Below are 19,546 nucleotides of genomic sequence, written 5' to 3'. Positions count from 1 at the left end.
TGTGAACATAGTGGACGATCGTTTACTGACAAGTCCACACTGCACTGACCCGTACGATAACTTGATGCAAGGTGATGTACAATCGAAAAGGACATCTACGTACTAGATTAGTGAACAAGGATGAAACACATAATTATCATTCACAACCCAAAGTCTTTATTTATTTATTTGTTTGTTTGTTTGTTTGTTTGTTTGTCTGTCTGTCTGTCTGTCTGTCTGTCTGTCTGTCTGTCTGTCTGTCTGTCTGTCTGTCTGTCTGTCTGTCAGTTTGTTTGTTTGTGTGTTTACCGTAAAAGATGACACAGGTGTACACCAAATAACAGTCATTTCACACACAGACACATTATCAAAACATAGATATACCGAATACATAACTAGACAAATAAATTTTACAAAATGTGCACATTTGATATATCCAAAACAATTTTTTTTTTAAATGAAGTGAATTAAAAAAATTTGAGACAAAAATCATCTCTACTAAGCTGTGCAGTTCAAGGATTTATTCGAAATCATTTGATAAGTTGCCATTGGAGGTTGGGAGAAAAGTAAACTGGTGTGTTGACAATCATGGAAGTCATTGCATGTTTTACATGGAGAATATCAGTGCCAAGATGAAAGCTTGGGTCACAGGGTGATATGAAATCATGAAATGACTCCAGAATTCAAAGTTAATGAAATACCTTTATATCCTGAAGTGGAGTTCCCATTTAAGAGAATCTGGAGTTTCAGGGATGATCTAATAAAAGGTGTAAATTTTCTTCAATATGTAGATATAAATAATAATGACAGCCAAAGAGGAAAGGGGAGGCAGTGCATCATACAGTCGTTGGGATGCTGACAATGATGGAGATGGTGTGGGAATGGAATATCCGGGCCGATCCAGCCCATCCACACCAGAATGTTGTGTCGGAAGAAGAGGAGTAGCACTCAAAATATTTTTAGCTATTCTTGTATTTTTACTTGGACTTGTACTGGGGTACTTGGCAAGGAGGCACTTGGTTACTAGTATTTGTAGTACACTGATGGCAACTGATTATGAGGTTAAATATAATACTGCATTTCTGAAGGAAGTCAAACCTCAAAGTTTGGAAAGTTTTCTCCAGTATGTATACCATTGTTTCTTATGCAATCTAGTACATTCATATATGTACGTACATAACACATGCATACATGTACATACATACATTACACACATTTGTACATACATACATATGTACGTACGTACGTACGTACGTACGTACGTACGTACGTACGTACGTACATACGTACATACATACATACATACATACATACATACATACATACATACATACATACGTATGTACGTACGTACGTACATACATACATACATACATACATACATATGTACGTATGTACGTACGTACGTACATACATACATACATACATATGTACGTACGTACGTACGTACATACATACATACACACACACACACATACATACATACATACATACACACATACATACATACATGCATGCATGCATGCATGCATGCATGCATACATACATACATACATACATACATACATACATACATACATACATACATACATACATACATACATACATACATACATACATACATACATACATACATACATACATACATACATACATACATACATGTATATATGTTACAAATCATATTGCTTGTTTTTTATCTGTGCCAGATGTTCACACATAAGTGACATTGATTCTGGGCTCATCATTCTTCTAGAAGGTCTTACTGAAAGCTGCACTGGCTGCAACTGGAATGTTGTTTGAATCTATTTTGTTAGATAATGACTTAAGTTAATAATAATATTGTGCACCCTGAACCTGTTTAAATTATATGGTCAAATAAATTCAACGAAATTCAATGCCCTGATGCAATCTTGATTTCAACATGTTGCTGTACTACATCTGGATACAATCAACCCCTCCTTAAAGTGGATATATAAATGAGAATTGGGTATTTATTTTGGATTTTTAATTGATAAATAATTTAAGTATGTTTTTCTACTTGAAAAAAGATTATCGAATGTGAAATAACATATACCAAGTCCTTGTTTGTAACTCAATAAATTGAAGAGAGAAAAAAAGGTGTGAAAAAGTGTGAAAAGTTTGTAATTGCACATACAATATCAAACATTCTACACTTTTAAAAAAAAAAAAAAGTTTTGCAATTAAATTATTGAGTTAAAAACGAGGACTTGGTATATGTTATTTCAGTAGAAATCATTATCATATTAAAGTTTTATAAATTAAAATTCTGAAATAAATAGCCAGTTCTCATCTCTCATCCATATGGCCACTTTAATATGTCATAATGTCTAGTATTAATTATTAATGCGGCATTTTAACAATTTTCAATGAATATATTGATTGTCTGATTGAAAAAAATAATACTCTAGTTACAGCTAGTGCAGTTTGAAATATGGTAAAATGTTGTTTTGTAGGTATTTTTCCAATTCATCTCATCCAACTGGAAGTGTTGGGGATGCAGATAGAATTAAGTACATTTCACATGCCTGGGAAAACAATGGATTTATAGTGAAGAAAAGGACATACCAAGTCCTACTGTCCAACCCAAACAGGTATTTATTTATTTATTTATTTATTTATTTATTTATTTATTTATTTATTTATTTATTTATTTATTTATTGCACCCCTTTTGTATCAGGGGCTCACTAAGATTGTTAGGAGCAGCACTAAGAAAAAATGAAAATACATACACTACTAAAAGACGAGTATTGATAACAACTTTATAAATACAACTGTACAATGCAGGGCTCGGAATTAACAGTAGTCCCATGCCTACAATTCTTGTAATGGGGCTACCATAGTCCCATGCCCACAGACTACCAATTCTTGTCATGGGGCTACCATAGTCCCATGCCCACAGACTACCAATTCTTGTCATGGGACTACCATAGTCCCATGCCCACAGACTACCAATTCTTGTCATGGGGCTACCATAGTCCCATGCCCACAGACTACCAATTCTTGTCATGGGCTACCATAGTCCCATGTCCACAGACTACCAATTCTTGTCATGTGGCTACCATAGTCCATGTCCACAGACTACCAATTCTTGTCATGGGGCTACCATAGTCCCATGCCCACAGACTACCAATTCTTGTCATGGGCTACCATAGTCCCATGCCCACAGACTACCAATTCTTGTCATGGGCCTACCATAGTCCCATGCCCACAGACTACCAATTCTTGTCATGGGGCTACCATAGTCCCATGCCCACAGACTACCAATTCTTGTCATGGGGCTACCATAGTCCCATGCCCACAGACTACCAATTCTTGTCATGGGGCTACCATAATTCTTGTCATGGGACTACCATAGTCCCATGCCCACAGACTACCAATTCTTGTCATGGGGCTACCATAGTCCCATGCCTACAGACTACCAATTCTTGTCATGGGGCTACCATAGTCCCATGCCTACAGACTACCAATTCTTGTCATGGGGCTACCATAGTCCCATGCCTACAGACTACCAATTCTTGTCATGGAGCCACCATAATTTGCAGCTGGTAGCCCACTCGGGCTACCACTGATTATGTGAAGATGGAAAATTTATGGACATGAAAGTATTTTAATAACACATATTTTTCCATTAGAGGAAATCTGTTTTCAGTTGAGGAATATTTGACTACAGGTTACAATCCTTAGGCTACCAATTTCTGAAATTAGTAGCCCATTTGGGCTACCAAAGAAAAAAGTTAATTTCAAGCTCTGGAATGAATAGTGTTGACTTCCTTGTAAATAGGGTGAGTCCATCTTTTTTTGTTTGTCATTACTTTTTGATAGCAATTACATGTATGGATCGGTCAGTCAAGTTATGTTAAAAAAATCATCTTCTTCATGTTTCTCTGCCTTTCCTTTTCTTCCTCTCCATCTTTTTATTGGATAGTCTATTAATTTAAAAAAAAACACAAGGCCATAATTGCTTCTCTGAAACCCTGCTTTAATAATTTCCATAATGAAAGAAATGTTCTGTTCATGAACAACTGGCACGCCACCGTCATGACTGTAGATGACACCTACAGTCCATACACTTGTTTATTCTTGCCAGAGAGGGCGTTGTTCCGTAAAATATAGTAATGGCGAAAATTCAACAACAAAAAATTGATGTCGGAGCTTGGAAATTTTGGTTGGCAATGTATTGAGAAACAGGAAAAAATAGGATCACCCTAATGGAAAATGCTTAGGATCAAAGCATTCACTTTGCAACATCTATCCTCCCAGGTACCCAACTATATGGCTTAGTTTACTTGGTCACAATTGTAACAACACAATCTATTCTTGTTTACTTTCTACAGTGAAGCAGAAAACAAAATATCAGTGTTTGATGAAAACAGAGCAGAAGTAATATCTATAACACCACGAGATACAAAGGATCCACACATTCTGCAACCATTCATTGCATACAGTAGTTGCAGACAAGATAGCGAAGAATGTATTGTAGAGGTAAATAATTATAACACCAAACTTTAATATCAAAGTATCTGTGAATGACCAAAAATGTTCATTAGCCTAAAGTGGCCATATGACTGACAATAAGATATTATTCCCAGATGTTTTTCTTCGTTCAACCAAGGAAAATACGAGTGACCCAAGGGGCCCTTGTCACTACGAGTCACTGGATTAGTAGTTACAACCCCTTAGGTCACTCATAAGTATTTTCCATCTGAATGAAGACTATTTAGTGAATAATATAATAAATGTAGCTCCTCAAGCATATATTCCATATTTTCTGTTCAAAGACAATAACTTGGCTTTGAGTGTGGTATAAATAAATTACCCAAGCCTTTTCCAAGATTTACTTTAGAATGGTGTTTTTATCATTCATGTAGGGCAAACCAGTATTTGTAAATTATGGAACAAAGAAAGACTTTAGTGACTTATTACAACGAATACCAGATGCTCCAAAGGATAACATTGTGATTATGAGATATGGACAGATACACAAAGCAAACATGGTAAGCTGAGTCATGAATTTCTTTCCACTCAGAATGTAGACAGGTTTATGTAACAGTGAATTTCTCAGTCAATGTTTGTAGAATAGATGTATTGGGGGCAACCACACAATGTCACACAACTGCATACTTCTAATATCACTGTACTGTACTAATCATTTGGTGATGTCTTATTGCGACGTCAGAAACGTCTCAATAACACAGTGGGTCACAATAACACGTCGCTCGAATTGTTAGTCCTATGTAGTGGATGAGGGCAAACAGTACTACAAAATTAGAAGTATGCATAGATATCAGTACATACAAAAACAGCCCCGTTCTCAGTGTTAGTGATGTTCTGAAGACTGTGAGAGAGAGTCTAGTATTTGATAGTCTAGATACTATCCATGGCTTTGAATCTCTACTCACAGCTAGCTCAGTGAGGAGCTGAGATAAAATTTCAAATTCAAACAAAGCCAGCCAGCCACACAGTCATTAATAATGTTGTTGTCCACCCCCACTCCACCTAAGAAAATAAACTAATGTTACAAAAGTTTCAATCATCAGGTGTTTCTTATTTCTAGGTGAAAAATGCAGAAGAAGCTGGTGCAAAAGCTGTTATACTCTTTCCTGAGAGTAGAGACTATGCCAAGGAAGGCACATTGCCTGTAAATGTGTTTCCGAATACCTGGTGGTTACCTCCCAATGGAACAGAAAGAGGAACAGTGTACCTTGATAATGGTGATCCACTTACACCAGGACTTCCGTCTATAGGTATGGAAATATTTGAAGTTGTAACCTATGTTTGCTAGCAGGCCCCAGATAACTTCAGAGATCGAGAGGGGGTGAGGGATCTTAAGAAATGCCAACAACAGTTTGTGAGGGTTTGAAACCCGGTGACTTTTAGGGAAGGAGGAAGAGTTCATTAAATTGAAATAACAGTCACAGATTGTGGTGCAGAATTTGATTGGGTTTGGGACCCCAATAACTTTGCAAAGGGTTTTGAAGTTGTAAACTATGTTTGCTACACCCCCGAATAACTTTACTATACCCCAGATAACTCAGATTCATGGAAATAACAAAAGTTTGTCAGGCTAGTAACTGTGAGGGAAAGGGAGAGGTTCTTCCAAATGAAATAACAACCACAGTTTGTGGTGCTCATTTTGCTAAGGTTTTAGACCCTAATAACTTTGTTAAAGGACATTACGTCGTATTGGATTTTTGTGCTATGCAAATTCTTTTGATTAATTGATTGATTGAAAGGAAGGAGGAGGACCTAGAAGCAGGCCTTGTTCTGTAGATACAATGGATATAAAGAATTTTGAAGTGGTGATATTTGTTTGATAGACCTTGAGTAACTGTGCAATAACCCAGATAATTTGGATGGAGTGAGGGGAGGGGGTTAAAGGAGATAACAATTTGATAGGGTTTCAGACCCAGTAACTTTGAGGGAAGGGGAAGGATTCTTTCAATTGAAATAACAATCATAGTTTGTGATGCACAATTTACTAAAGTTTTGGACCCCAGTAACTTTGCTTGGCGAACGGAAGGATCTGGGAGCTTAAGTTTGATGTGGCAACTACATATTAGAAGTTGTTGTCCTTCACCAAGACATAATAATCATTCTTTTATTTGTTCTGTTGTAGATGGTAGTTATTATTTGAGAGATAAAGGTGACGCCCATTTACCTACAATTCCTGTACAGGTTATTAGTTATGAAGATGCACATAAACTCTTATGTGGAAAGTAGTAAGTATTACAATTATTGAATAAATTGTGTGTAGGATGTTTTGATGTTTGTGTACAATATTAGAGCCAAACAAGGTCACAAGGGCACTCGAATAACACAGGTAAAATGCTATGAAATCACAGGTGATATGCAAGACATAAACTACCATTCTCACAGGAAGCCAAACAAGGTCGCAAGAACACTTGAATAACACAGGTAAAATGCTATGAAATCACAGGTGACTTGCAAACCATATACATGTACTACCATACTCGCATGTAATTGAGGTTAACACACACGTTACGTTTTTTTCAATCTTAGGTGACGTTCTCATGAGTTTATGAATTTCAGAATTACATTGTATGTGGATATCATGTTTACATACAAGTTGTCTGACATGTGGACAAGCCCATATTTTCATGCAATAGTATATACTGTACACAGGGTAATTATTCGCTCATTTTTAATTTCGCGCAATTTCGCACTTGATAGTGAGCGCGAAATTAAAACTGCGCGGTTCAGTTTACACATTGTTTGCATGTTTATTGGTTATTCATGCCATTTTATTCATAAACGTTGACTCCTGCTTTGGGGCTGTGAGATTCCCGACTTTCATATTGTGTGATCTGGTAACTTGTCTACATAATTGAACAAATTAACACCTACATTTGTCACAAATCAACGTGTTACAGTATGTTAAATTTGCAGTTACAAACAATAGAGGACTGCAACTGATGGATGCCGACAGCAATACTGCCCATCAATCCAGTGTCAAATTTCATTGTTCTCAGCTCAACGTATTGTTTATGTTCACACACAAAAAAAAAAACACTGACAGCCTTGTGCAAAAATTAAACTGTGCGTAATCACCGTGATCTCCCAAAGCGCAAAAATAACACTGCGCGATAATTTCCCAGTATACAGTATGCGTTTTGTAAAGTTGGTGACACTTTTGGTGCGTTATTAGATGTCTGGTGTTTGGTAAACGTAATGCCAATACCAGAAGTCATAGTTAGTTATTCAACACAAACCAGCTATGGAAGCTGTTTTAAGGTTGCCATACAAGATAGAATGAAAGAGTGAAGAGAAATAAATAGACAATAAAATATATTAAAAATCATATATATGATCATAGATGATCTTACCGAAATTGCATTATACTTGTGTTTATGTATGTCGTCATTCTCACTACTTTCATAACTAGTCTATACTGAGACCTTTTCCAATGTACAGTATTTGCAATTGGTAAAATTATTCATTTTATTTTGAAGACAAGCTTGTCCACATCCAATGTATTAACATATTAATATTAATAACCAGGAAACATTCTGAGTTCTGTTTGGATATGATTTAGGTGTTTATATTTCAAGGGGAATATGAAGCCAAGTTGTACTTTTTTTTTTCTTTTTTTTCTTTTTTTTTTTTTTTTTTTTTTTTTGGGGGGGGGGGGGGGGGGTGATTTTTCTACATATTAGTTACTTATTTGTTTTGATTCCTTACTGGAGCATTCTTAACCATCACTTGTTAATGCCAGAGATCAAATCTAAGAGTGGGAAGACATATGATTCAAAGACATACATTTTTTTTAAATCAATTTTCTTCCTAACCCCATGGATGGAAAGTAGCCTCTGTCCATGGCACTTTCTTTCCTCGGTTTATGCCATGTTTTGTCTCGTGTCTTCTTCCTAGCCCCATGAATGGACCTGAACCTGATTGGTCAAGTGGTTACCCAGGCTGCACCTATCATACTGGACCAGGTTATGAGTCCCAAGAACTGAAATTACGGGTAATGGTAAATAACATCAATGAAAGGAGACCAATCACAAATATACTTGCTACCATTCAGGGTTCTGTTGAACCAGGTAAATGATACCATACTTTTGCTAATTTTTGTGCTAGGAATTGCTCCCAAAGATTTTCTTTTACCAAAAATTAAGTGCAACAATTTCTTTGGATAAAATACTTTTCAACTTCAAGTAATCATCAACTTTGATTAGTCAGTCTGTATTCGAGAGTTTCAACATGTAATATTTTTTGTTATACCTGTTCAGAAAAATATTTCCATCGTGGAATCATAAAGGGTACAAGTATTTTCCTCATTCCCTTTCAAACATCCTGCATACCTTTCACGAAAGGCTGTTGAAAAATTTATAAAAATTTCAATCACCTACAAAAAATGAATATCTAATACAATTAAAATGGGTATTCAGAAACTCGTCAGTGACAAAAGTGCAATTTAAAAAACACAAAAGTGTTTTCACAAAACCCTGTACACTGGAAATTTATCTGAATTGAAAAGCTTATATGTGTCAGAACAAATCAGAGGGAGTTATGGGTAAAATATTGTACATTGGAACATAATGATCTTAAAGGTAACACTTTTGATAAATAATCCAAAATAACTGCTGCGAAATACAATTGCCGATGTCAGACGTTTGACGAACGGAAACTCTTACAAACAAGGAAAGTAAACAAATGAATTGGATTAATAACACAATTAGCACAGCATGTTGGAAGTACAAAGACTTGTACAGCACACCATGGTTTGATAAGAACAGTTTTATGGCATTTTATGTGTATACTTGAAATGCCAGGGGAACTGGAATTTGCCTGTTAACTTGAACTATTATGTAAAGAGGCCATTAAAACTGTTCTTATCAAATGATGGAATGTAATACAAGTCTCTGTACTTCCAGCATGCTGTGCCTAGTGTTATTAATCTAATTCAGTTGTTTACTTTGCCTGTTTGAAACTGGTTCTATTGTCAATTGTCTGATGTCGGCAGTTGTACCTTGAATGGAATATGTACTGGTATAGTTTTAATCTTTTGGAAAAGGATGAGAGTGTTGATTTCCTTGCAAACATGATGGTTAACACCCAACCCCCACCCCCACTCCCACGTTATTTCAAAAGGACCAAGAACAATCTTTCACATGACAAAGTTTTTTTCTGAATTTGAATACTTTTTACTTCCAGGCAAAAAAGAAATTTGTAGCATCAAAATCAAATTCCAGGCAAATTCTCCGATCTGTTTAGCAACTTTCTACCTGAATTCCCCTTTACATATACTGGTAACTTTTGTGTTTCCATACAGATCGTTATGTGATAGTTGGCAATCATAGAGATTCTTGGACATATGGAGCTATTGATGCTGGAAGTGGGACAGCTATTCTGATGGAAATATCCAAAGCACTTGGAATATTAATGAAACAAGGTGAGATGATGTGTACACTTGCCAGGGAGGCCACTTACTGGTATTACTGTAGGGATGTCAAATTGCTTAGTAATGTTATTGAATGATGTTGCAATAGATTATCTCTATTTATCAAAATAATTTCTTCAGAGCTGATAGGACAGACAGACAGACAGACAGACACACACACACACACACACACACACACACACACACACACACACACACACACACAGAGAGACAGACAGGACACACACACACACATACATACATACATACATACATACATATATACATACATACATACATACATACATACATACATACATACATACATACATACATACATTGTACATACATACACACACACTGAATTTATGGAGCCATTCTTAATATGACACACTGTGATAACAGTACACACGTTTCACCAGTAAATGTTGTAAAAGTGCTATCTAAAATGAAGAACTTGACACTTACAGGTTGGAAACCACGACGTACTATCATTCTTGCGAGTTGGGATGCTAAAGAGTATGGGATGATTGGATCTACAGAGTGGGTGGAGGTAAGCTGGCTTTTTGCTTTCATCTTGATTGATCCGTGGTTTCTATGGATTGACTTGACTGTGCGTTTCTATTGATTGACCGGTGGGTTTCTATAAATTGACCTGCAGATTTCTAGTTATTGACCTATGGGTTTCTGTAGATTCTATAGATGGTATAGTTTTCATGTTTGCTCTTGATTTTCAGGAAAATGAGAAAATCCTTGGTGAAAGAACTGTAGCCTACATCAATTTAGATGCGGTTGTCATGGGAAACTACTCTTTTGTTGCCAGTGGCAGTCCACTTCTGAAACAGGTCATCTTTGAGGCAACAAAACAGGTAAATTAATAGTAAATGATGGAAAGGTAGAACTCAAGAATTTACAAACAATGTTGAAAGGGGTTGGTGATACTAGGAATGTAGAGCTTACAGTTTGAACTTTAATGCTATCAAGTTTTGGTGAAGGAATGATGTGCTAAAGGAAGTATAGATTATGAGTTACTGTGTGTCTTCAAGTCAAAAAGTATGTAACTGGTAGGGTGTGTGTGTATTTGTGTATCATCAAACACTTATTATGTCCAAGTAGAATACTGTATAACCATCTCAGATGACTAATCTACATTCTCGCATGGTGCGGTTTGGACGGTGCCGTAAAAGAGGCCGTGGTTTGCGATGATGACTAATCTAGTGGATGTAAATATATCATTTTTGCTACATGTATGATTCAGCCACTGTGTTCAGTATCATAGCATTAAAATGTTGAGTGTCATAATATTTATTTAGTGTCATATTATATTTTTATAATGCATACTGTTAGGTAAATGAAACTTGACTTGTCAGTTAGCTTGTTTTGTTTTGATGAAAGCTGAAAGATTTGCATGTTTTGAACTATTAGAACTAACTATGTCAGTCTGCTTGGTATAGAGTCACTTGATTAAGATTATAATGAGACAGTCATGGCATTATCCTAGTCAGCCACCAAGTTCAACCCATGAAGACACAATTGCCTTTGTATTACTTGCATCCAATTTATCTTTCTGACATGATCAAATTATATGTTCCACGTCGTAATTTAAGGTCAGCTGATCAGTTCAAACTCTGCCCCATTCGATCACGTACTAAGACATATGGTGATCGTGCTTTTAGTGTTGCTGCTCCCACTCTCTGGAATAATCTCCCACTCAACATCCGTCAGTCACCTAACTTATCTGCTTTTAAATCCAATGTTAAAACTTTACTTTTTAAAACTGCTTTTAATTGATATTTGTATTGTATGATTTGCTTTCAGCGTCTTTGATCACATTTATTGTGGATACTGACGCTTTATAAATAAATTATTATTATTATTATTATTATTATTATTATTATCCAAGTTCATCCTTGAGGGTGCCATATTGCTTTGGCATTGCTTACTTCAGCCATTGAGCTCCACCATTGAGGGCGCCCTTCCAATGGCATTTTCACTTTAGCACCATCGAGCTCCAACTGTTGAGGGTGCCATCCTTTGGTTTCCGTTAGATTTACTCAGTATGGGAAGAGATAATACTGCTCAGTGCCCTCTAGTTACAGTTGTGAAATTATTATTATATTAGGTTGATTGTCCACATCATACAGAAATGACAGTATACCAAAACTGGAATGAGAAATTCAATATGACATATGATGGGAAACTAATGCCAAAGTAAGTGCTTATTGAGTGTCACTCTTGCTTGTATGCAGTATATTTAAGATAATCTTGTGTGTTGTGTGATGAAAAATGTGTGTCTGTATTGTTTAACCAATAGTTACTATTGTTACATTTAAATCATGATGAAAAATGTGTGGCTTTGCTGGTTAACCAATAGTTACTGTTGTTACATTTAACTTGTGATGAAAAATGTGCCACTGTATTGTTAAACCAATAGCCACTGTTGTTACATTTAAATCATGATGAAAAATGTGTGGCTGTACTGTTTAACCAATAGCCACTGTTGTTACATCATGATGACAAATGTATAGCTGTACTGTTAACCAATAGCTAGCCACTGTTGTTACATTTGAACTGTCATGACAAATTGATAATATAAGCTCATGAGCTTCATTGATGTTCCTTCAAGGCAGTTGAGAGATAGATACATGTATTGTAGTCATAATGCCTTGATTATGAACATGAGTCCAGGCTTTTCATCCACATTCACATATTCACAGTTTCATCTGTGTAACTTATAACATTATGAACACATGGTATCATTTAATGTTAAAGTCATGTGCTTTCTGTCAAACTAATATTGTTACAGGGTTGATATACTGGGTAGTGGTACAGATGCATTACCATTCATGTATACAGTCGGCATTCCATCCATGGAGTTACAGTATATCCATCACTATGTAAGTTTACTCACCCTGCTACATGTATAGCTTCTAGTTAGATCAATCATACAGCAGAAATACCGAAGGGTCACCAAAAGACTGCGTATCATACACATTCCCCAAGAACAATTTAGATAGATAAGAAACAGGCTTCTCACAGACCACTCATTACAAATATAAACAACACCACTTTCCTGCTGACAAGCAGGCACTGTATGTGTACACACATGTCACCACGGGGAACCATGCAAGCAGACTCAAATTCATGCTAGTTTTAATTTGTATATGTCAAAATCTGAGCATGCAATGTGATGACATTAAATAGCTTGTTTGTTTGTTTCAAGGAGGTTGTGTGTGTCTCTGTGCATCAGTTGGGGTGAGATGGTATTGTTTATATTTGTATTGAGTGGTCTGTGGGAAGCCTGTTTCTTTATCTTTCTAAATTGCTCTTGGGGAACATAAAATGTGTATGATACGCACAGTCTTTCAGCAACCCTTTGATATTTCTGTTGTAAAAGGGCATGGGCTCTGTTGAGAAATAGTATGGCAATTTAGGTTATCGGTTTACAAAGATAGACACAAACTAAAACTATTATTGTTTGATGTCCCTTGGTGGTACATTACACAAGTGGGCGACAATGTTGTCTCTGTTATACAAATCTAATCTCACTGTAGTCAAGATAGTGTAAACATTGGAAGTCCCCTAAAATGTACATTCAAGATCATGGAAATCATGATTATCATCAGAAATGCCACCCTGCTGTGAGTACAATTAAACCAACATACTAGTATGTTCAAAAGGTTGTATCAACATGTCTCAACAATAGTTTTAGTTTGTGTCTAGCTTAGAAAGCCAATACCTTGATTGCCAGAACACGACAATAGTTTTAGTTTGTGTCTAGCTTAGTAAGCCAATACCTTGATTGCCAGAACACAACAATAGTTTTAGTTTGTGTCTAGCTTAGAAAGCCAATACCTTGATTGCCAGAACACGACAATGGGTTTAGTTTGTGTCTAGCTTAGTAAGCCAATACCTTGATTGCCAGAATAGTAAATACTTACATAAAACTCATCTACATTTGTACTGTCATATTCATGTCTATTGCTCCTTACAATGAACAGTCAGAAATGTCAAGTCCATGTGTAATTTTTTAAGCAGAAGTCCGTTTCCACTGCTCTGTTAAAGAACAGCGATGTTTTATCACTTTGCAGTGTGATTGGGTAAAGGATCCAACTGTGTGTTTTGTCACTGTTCTTGTTAGTCTAGAGTTGAATTGTGTCTATATATGTTTGTATTAAAAACATGTCCAATGAGTGAAACACCAAGCTAACTTCATATCTATAATTTTCATTTCCAGGAGAACTGGTTCCATATGTATCCTCTGTATGGATCAGCCTATGACAATTTCTACAGTGTAAAGAAATTTATAGACCCAGATTTTGAAATTCACCGTGCCATGGCACAAGTGGTTGGTACTGTTTTACTTGAACTAAGTGATTCGCTGATATTACCATTGAACATCACACACTATGCTATTGCAATACAGCGGTACAGAGATACCTTATTGGACGATAACCCAGTTCTATTGGAAAGTGAGGGCATTACTGAATACATTGGTGAGTGTAATGTTATTATAACAGAAAAGAAACTATCTGCAAACGATTACAACCAAAATTGTTGTTTCCTTACTCTGGGATCATATTTTATATCAGTTCTGACCTCAGATCGTAAACATTTTACGTAGTGTATATTTCAGCTAAATCATTCAGCCTTCATAAGCTGTTATTGTATACAATTCCATGGTGTAGACTTGTCATATGATCATAGGAGGTATGAGTACATCATGGTGATACTTTGAATTCATAATTGTACTTTAACAGTCTGAATGACATAGAAATAACAATAGGGAACTTGCAAACCCGCCATGTTGAATGTTGCATCATGGGAAATGTGGTAATAGATACTAATCAATTAGCATTGTAAACAATGTTGATACATTGTTTGTAACCACAAATGATCAATTTATATTTACCCTGACCATTGTGGGAAGTTAATTTTATCAGTAGCTCCAGATTAGGTATTACGATAACCACAGATAATCCCATAGTCCTTTGCGTCTGATCATGCTCAGTCTCAATTGTAAGTTCCCTATTGAAGTCAGGAGGAAACTTTGAACCATGTGTTTCATTGAATTTCATGAACGTCAGCAATTAACAATAATTTTCATTCAGATATGCGCTCATGGGTGTGCCATCTGACAATCAGTGATGTGATTATTTTCTCGTCATGCTGTAGAGGGCATCAATTTATTTTTCATTTATTTTGCCAGAATTAAGAAAAATAGGGTCAGTCATGTTATGAGAAACATAGAATTAGGTAAGGCCGCCCTAATCTGTTCATTTTTCCTCCCAACAGATTATCTCAATATTGCCATTCATAATTTGACAACTGCCGCTAAAAGATTCCACCTCAATGTAAATGAGGATATGCTGTCTAAGTAAGTAGAGAAATCATTAGTTTATATTGCTCTGACAAGACTTCAACCTGTGCAAGCATAATGTGACTTAACCCCATGATGCACAAGTGCAAGTATTGCAGTTATGGTATTTGCATGAGTGCTTGCAGTGTTCTTTGCAGCCATACTTTCATTAACATAGCAAATGAAAGTGTACCAGAAAACACTGCAAGCGCCAGTGCAAAGACCCCCGAGTGTGACTTGTGATGTAGAATGACCATGGTATATAATCCGTATTTTCTGTTCAAAGAGAATAACTTTGATTGTGCATGGTATGATTAGATGGTATTCCCCAATATTTTTTTTGTTGTTCAGCAAAGGAAAATAGAAGTAGGGTCTTTGTCACTACAGGTCACTAGACTAATAGTGACAACCGTTAGGTCATGAGTATTTTCTGGCTGAATGAAGAAAAATTTTGGAGAATAACATAATTATACCAGCGCCAATAATATCAAAGAAAAATCAGGGAAAGTAATGGCAATTTTGAACATTTGACTCATATTTTGAATACAGCAGAATCAGTGACATAGACATGCATTGTCATGACATAGAACGAACAGGGTATAAATTCCATATTTTTTGTTCAACTTGGCTTGTGCATGGTATAATAATCTATATTCAGCAGTCATTTCTTTCATCGCAACAAAGCAATGTAAAACCATGTTTCTTGTATTCTTTACAGTCCATTGGCCGTCAGAGCCATCAATGATCAAATGATGCAGTTAGAGAGGATGTTTATAAGAAATGATATTGCATTGGCAAACAGAAATCCACAGTACAAGTAAGTGAATTTTCTTGATAATATAATGTTATGTAATAGTGTATTTTTATAAAGCACCTCTCCCTATGGATGTAGTTATCATAATGACAGTACTGCCAGGTTTGGTTGAAATTGAGTCATGGGTGTCAAAGATATGTGTGATGGACGTGGGTCATTCCTATAGCCCCGCTGGGCTGTGTGTAGTGCGCATAGTCCCTTTTATTGCCATTGATGGGACATTGGGTTTTTGGAGTCTGGCACGTCAAACTTAAAAATGCCACTAAACCCTAAAGTTAACATATCAGGACACCAAATAATTCACACTTTGGATGAAGTAATTGATTATTTTTCATGATGTAAATGCTTTTTTCGTTGATTGATTGATTGATTGATTGATTGATTGATTGATGTATTGATTGATTGATTGATGGGCTGATGTATTGATTGATTGTTGCTTGTTTGATTGACTGATTGATTGATTGATTTTCTTGCAGACATGTGTTATTTGCCCCAAAATCAGAGAACATATATGAGGGTGCGAGTCTTTCTGGTATTACTAGCAGCATACTGCAGGCTGACTCAAGTGACACTCAGAGTATGGAGATGGTAAAGAAACAAATCTCTCTAGTGACTCTATCTATTCAGGCTGCAGCAGCAAGTCTTCAAGACAATCTGGGACAAGAGTAAAGAGACTGAGCAAAAGATATTTGTTCGACCGAGACTTGGTGGAAATCTGTGAAACTTACACAGGAAGATATTAGAGGGATTCAATGTCCATTTTTTTTAATAGCCAAAATGTGGTTGAGGATAATATTAGAAATTAGACTTAAATGTTCATTTTTGGTCAACATGTTGTATGTAACATGCTGTAATTAACACAGGGGGAGGAGGGTGAAGAAAATGTAGAAGTGTTTTTTAATGTGTGCTATACTATGATATACGGTAATGTAATTAACTGTTGTGGGATGTCAAAATGGCGTGCCTTACTGTTCCGTTTCTATTTTATTGTTATGTTAACTTAGCCTTTTTACATCTTGATCTGTGATTTTGCTTTGCTCTCTCACCACTCACTTGTAATGCTAGCAGTGACAGCCAAGTCATTTATCCACACCGTGCAATGACATGTATCAGCATGCCTGTTTGCAGATATTTACATAATATTCGCTATATATATATATTGTTTTGCTGTTGTGCTCATTTCAACAAGGGCACATTTACATATTGACTTCATTTGAATATAGTCCAATAGGCTGATGTTCGTTGTCACTCACTCCATCCCCGTTGCGACCAATCCGTTTGAGTGAGTTTTTTCAAACCACTCAGTTTGAGAGTATGATTTTCAAGCCACATTAATCGGTTGCCATAGTTGATTTTCCAGTTCCAAGATGCATTGTGCGCGAGGACGGCATTTATGTTGTTACAGTTAGTCTTGTTTTGTCTTATTACGTTTGAAATAACATTTTTATCAGGAAATGATGGTAAGACATGTTGACCTCTTTGATTACGAGTGATTTTATAGAACTAAACGCCATCAATGATATAGAGGGATTTTATGGATGAACCCAGGGTACGGTCAGGTGACAAACTTGCCCCCTGAGTAGCGTGTGCAAAATCCTCAGCACGTACAATACATGGCATTGTATGGAGAGACACGCAATGCATCTCGGAACCAGCAACAGGTCTATTGATCATATTACGAATGGTAAATGAGACAGTGAAGCAAGATCACAGATCGGATGTGAAGTCTATTGTTATGTATATGTCTACTACCTTAGCATCCACAGAAGTGTGTTTTTCATTTCATAGATACAGCTAAAATGATGTTGGCTTAGTGTTTCACTCAGGCAAATGACATTTATTACACACCCTCGGACAACTTCTAATGCAAAAGAAACAATTACATAGGTGCCTTACACAGTGGGGATGTAGAAGTAGTCAAGTTAAAAAGTTTAAATCAGTTACAAAATAAACAATTACAGCCATTAAAATCATCAAGGCCATGTGTAATGTTTTCATTAGAAGCCAGTTTTTACTGCACTGTGAAAGAATAGTAATGCTTATCAGTGTTCAATGTGATTGGGCAAAGGATCCTGCTGTGTTTGTTGTGTCTCTGTTATTGTTAGTCTAGAGTCGAGATATGTCCATCTTTGTGTCAAAAGTGTAATGTCCCATGAGTGAAACACCAAGCCTACATCATTGTAGTTACAACATAAGTCATTTGCATAAGTCCACGTCAGACAAGGGTTGTAGAAATCCACCCAACATAAGTAATTTGTCAACATTTAAGGAAACAAATTGACTTCGTCAATCCTCTAAAGTATACTCCCATCATTTATAAGTCCGTCAAATCCAAAAATAAAGAAAAGTCATTTGGATTGATGGAGAACTATCGATAAGTTCAGAAAACAAGTTTTCTCTGAAATTTATTAGACTGTAAGGAGTTTTTATTCTGTAAACACATATTGTATTGGAATTCTTTATATTTTAATCAATCAATATTTATTTCCATTCAGAGTTATATTTAAAAATTCGCTGCATTTTGGTCAAAAGACCTCAACTCAAAAAATGGTGATCTAGATTAATCACAGGGGCACATAATTTTGCTGTATGGATGGAAAAATATTATATTACAAATATGAAAAATCGTTGCTACTTTTACTTCGTCTTGCTTGTTTGGAGGAATAAATAATATACCATTACCAATTCTGCTATGAATCTAAAGAAAAAAAATCTTTATGCGTAAGGAGGAGAGAACATAGTACATTCATTTGCAGCAAAGTTATTCAGAATCATACTGGTAGACAGTATTTGTACATATACATTCTCTTATCAAAGCAATGTTACGTGTCCCTGTGAGATTAAGGATGATAAACGTACACACACAGGTGTCAAAGTTTTTCAAGGTCATATACAAAATTATTAGGTAAAATATCAACATAGATTTTTAAAACTTTTCAGGCAATTAATAGTTAGTGCAAGCAGAACTAAAGCTTTGGTCGACACCTGTAGACTTGTGCAGGTAAAAAGTCAATGTGCTTGAGTTCAGATGTACTATATATATAATAATATTCCAGCGCAAGGAAAAAATGGTGGGTTTTTTTACGTACTCAAGGCAAGTTAGTGTGATCTGTTGTACATGAGTTGTTGCGTATCTTTGATATTTTGTTTTATTGCATTGAAGTGCAAAATGAATAAGATAAGTTTTTTTATATATATTAAATTAATAGAGGAAATGTTTGCCTTCGTTCCTTGTATATAGTTGGTCTGTAGGTTTATGTACCTAAAATGATAAGTGGATGATATGATATTTGACTATGTGTGTGTGTGTCTATCTCTCTAACTCTATCTCTCTCTCTCTCTCGCTCTCTCTCTCTCTCTCTCTCTCTCTCTCTCTCTATCTATCTATCTCTCTATCTCTTCTCCCCCCTGCTGTCGGAGCGTTGAGATAAACATGACATCATTGTGTTCTTATATAACTGGAGGTTG

The 19,546-nt window shown here is 36.0% G+C and overlaps 1 protein-coding gene across 1 annotated transcript; it reads left to right on the top strand.

Annotated features, from left to right (window-relative positions):
* Nucleotides 1–782: 782 nt before the first annotated feature.
* Nucleotides 783–19,202, top strand: LOC144451455 (putative N-acetylated-alpha-linked acidic dipeptidase). The gene is made up of 16 exons (XM_078142293.1): nucleotides 783–1,102; nucleotides 2,457–2,594; nucleotides 4,339–4,486; nucleotides 4,873–4,998; nucleotides 5,559–5,748; nucleotides 6,621–6,723; nucleotides 8,393–8,565; nucleotides 9,798–9,917; nucleotides 10,376–10,458; nucleotides 10,643–10,774; nucleotides 12,028–12,116; nucleotides 12,712–12,802; nucleotides 14,143–14,401; nucleotides 15,201–15,282; nucleotides 15,983–16,081; nucleotides 16,555–19,202. The coding sequence occupies exons 1-16, from the start codon at nucleotides 783–785 to the stop codon at nucleotides 16,745–16,747; spliced, it is 2,346 nt and encodes a 781-aa protein (XP_077998419.1). The 3' UTR covers nucleotides 16,748–19,202.
* The last annotated feature ends 344 nt before the right edge of the window (nucleotides 19,203–19,546 follow it).

The sequence above is a fragment of the Glandiceps talaboti genome, chromosome 21, assembly GCF_964340395.1.
Source record: "Glandiceps talaboti chromosome 21, keGlaTala1.1, whole genome shotgun sequence".
In the NCBI taxonomy this organism is placed as follows: domain Eukaryota; kingdom Metazoa; phylum Hemichordata; class Enteropneusta; family Spengelidae; genus Glandiceps; species Glandiceps talaboti.
This window is presented reverse-complemented; position numbering and strand designations above follow the sequence as displayed.

What these genes read in the sequence shown, in the direction of transcription:
- LOC144451455 (XM_078142293.1), top strand. Translation starts at nt 783, where the DNA reads ATGACAGCCAAAGAGGAAAGGGGAGGCAGTGCATCATACAGTCGTTGG. An exon ending in AGTTTGGAAAGTTTTCTCCA is followed by an intron (nt 1,103 to 2,456) that starts GTATGTATACCA and finishes GTTGTTTTGTAG; the next exon opens with GTATTTTTCCAATTCATCTC. An exon ending in GGGCATTACTGAATACATTG is followed by an intron (nt 14,402 to 15,200) that starts GTGAGTGTAATG and finishes TCCTCCCAACAG; the next exon opens with ATTATCTCAATATTGCCATT.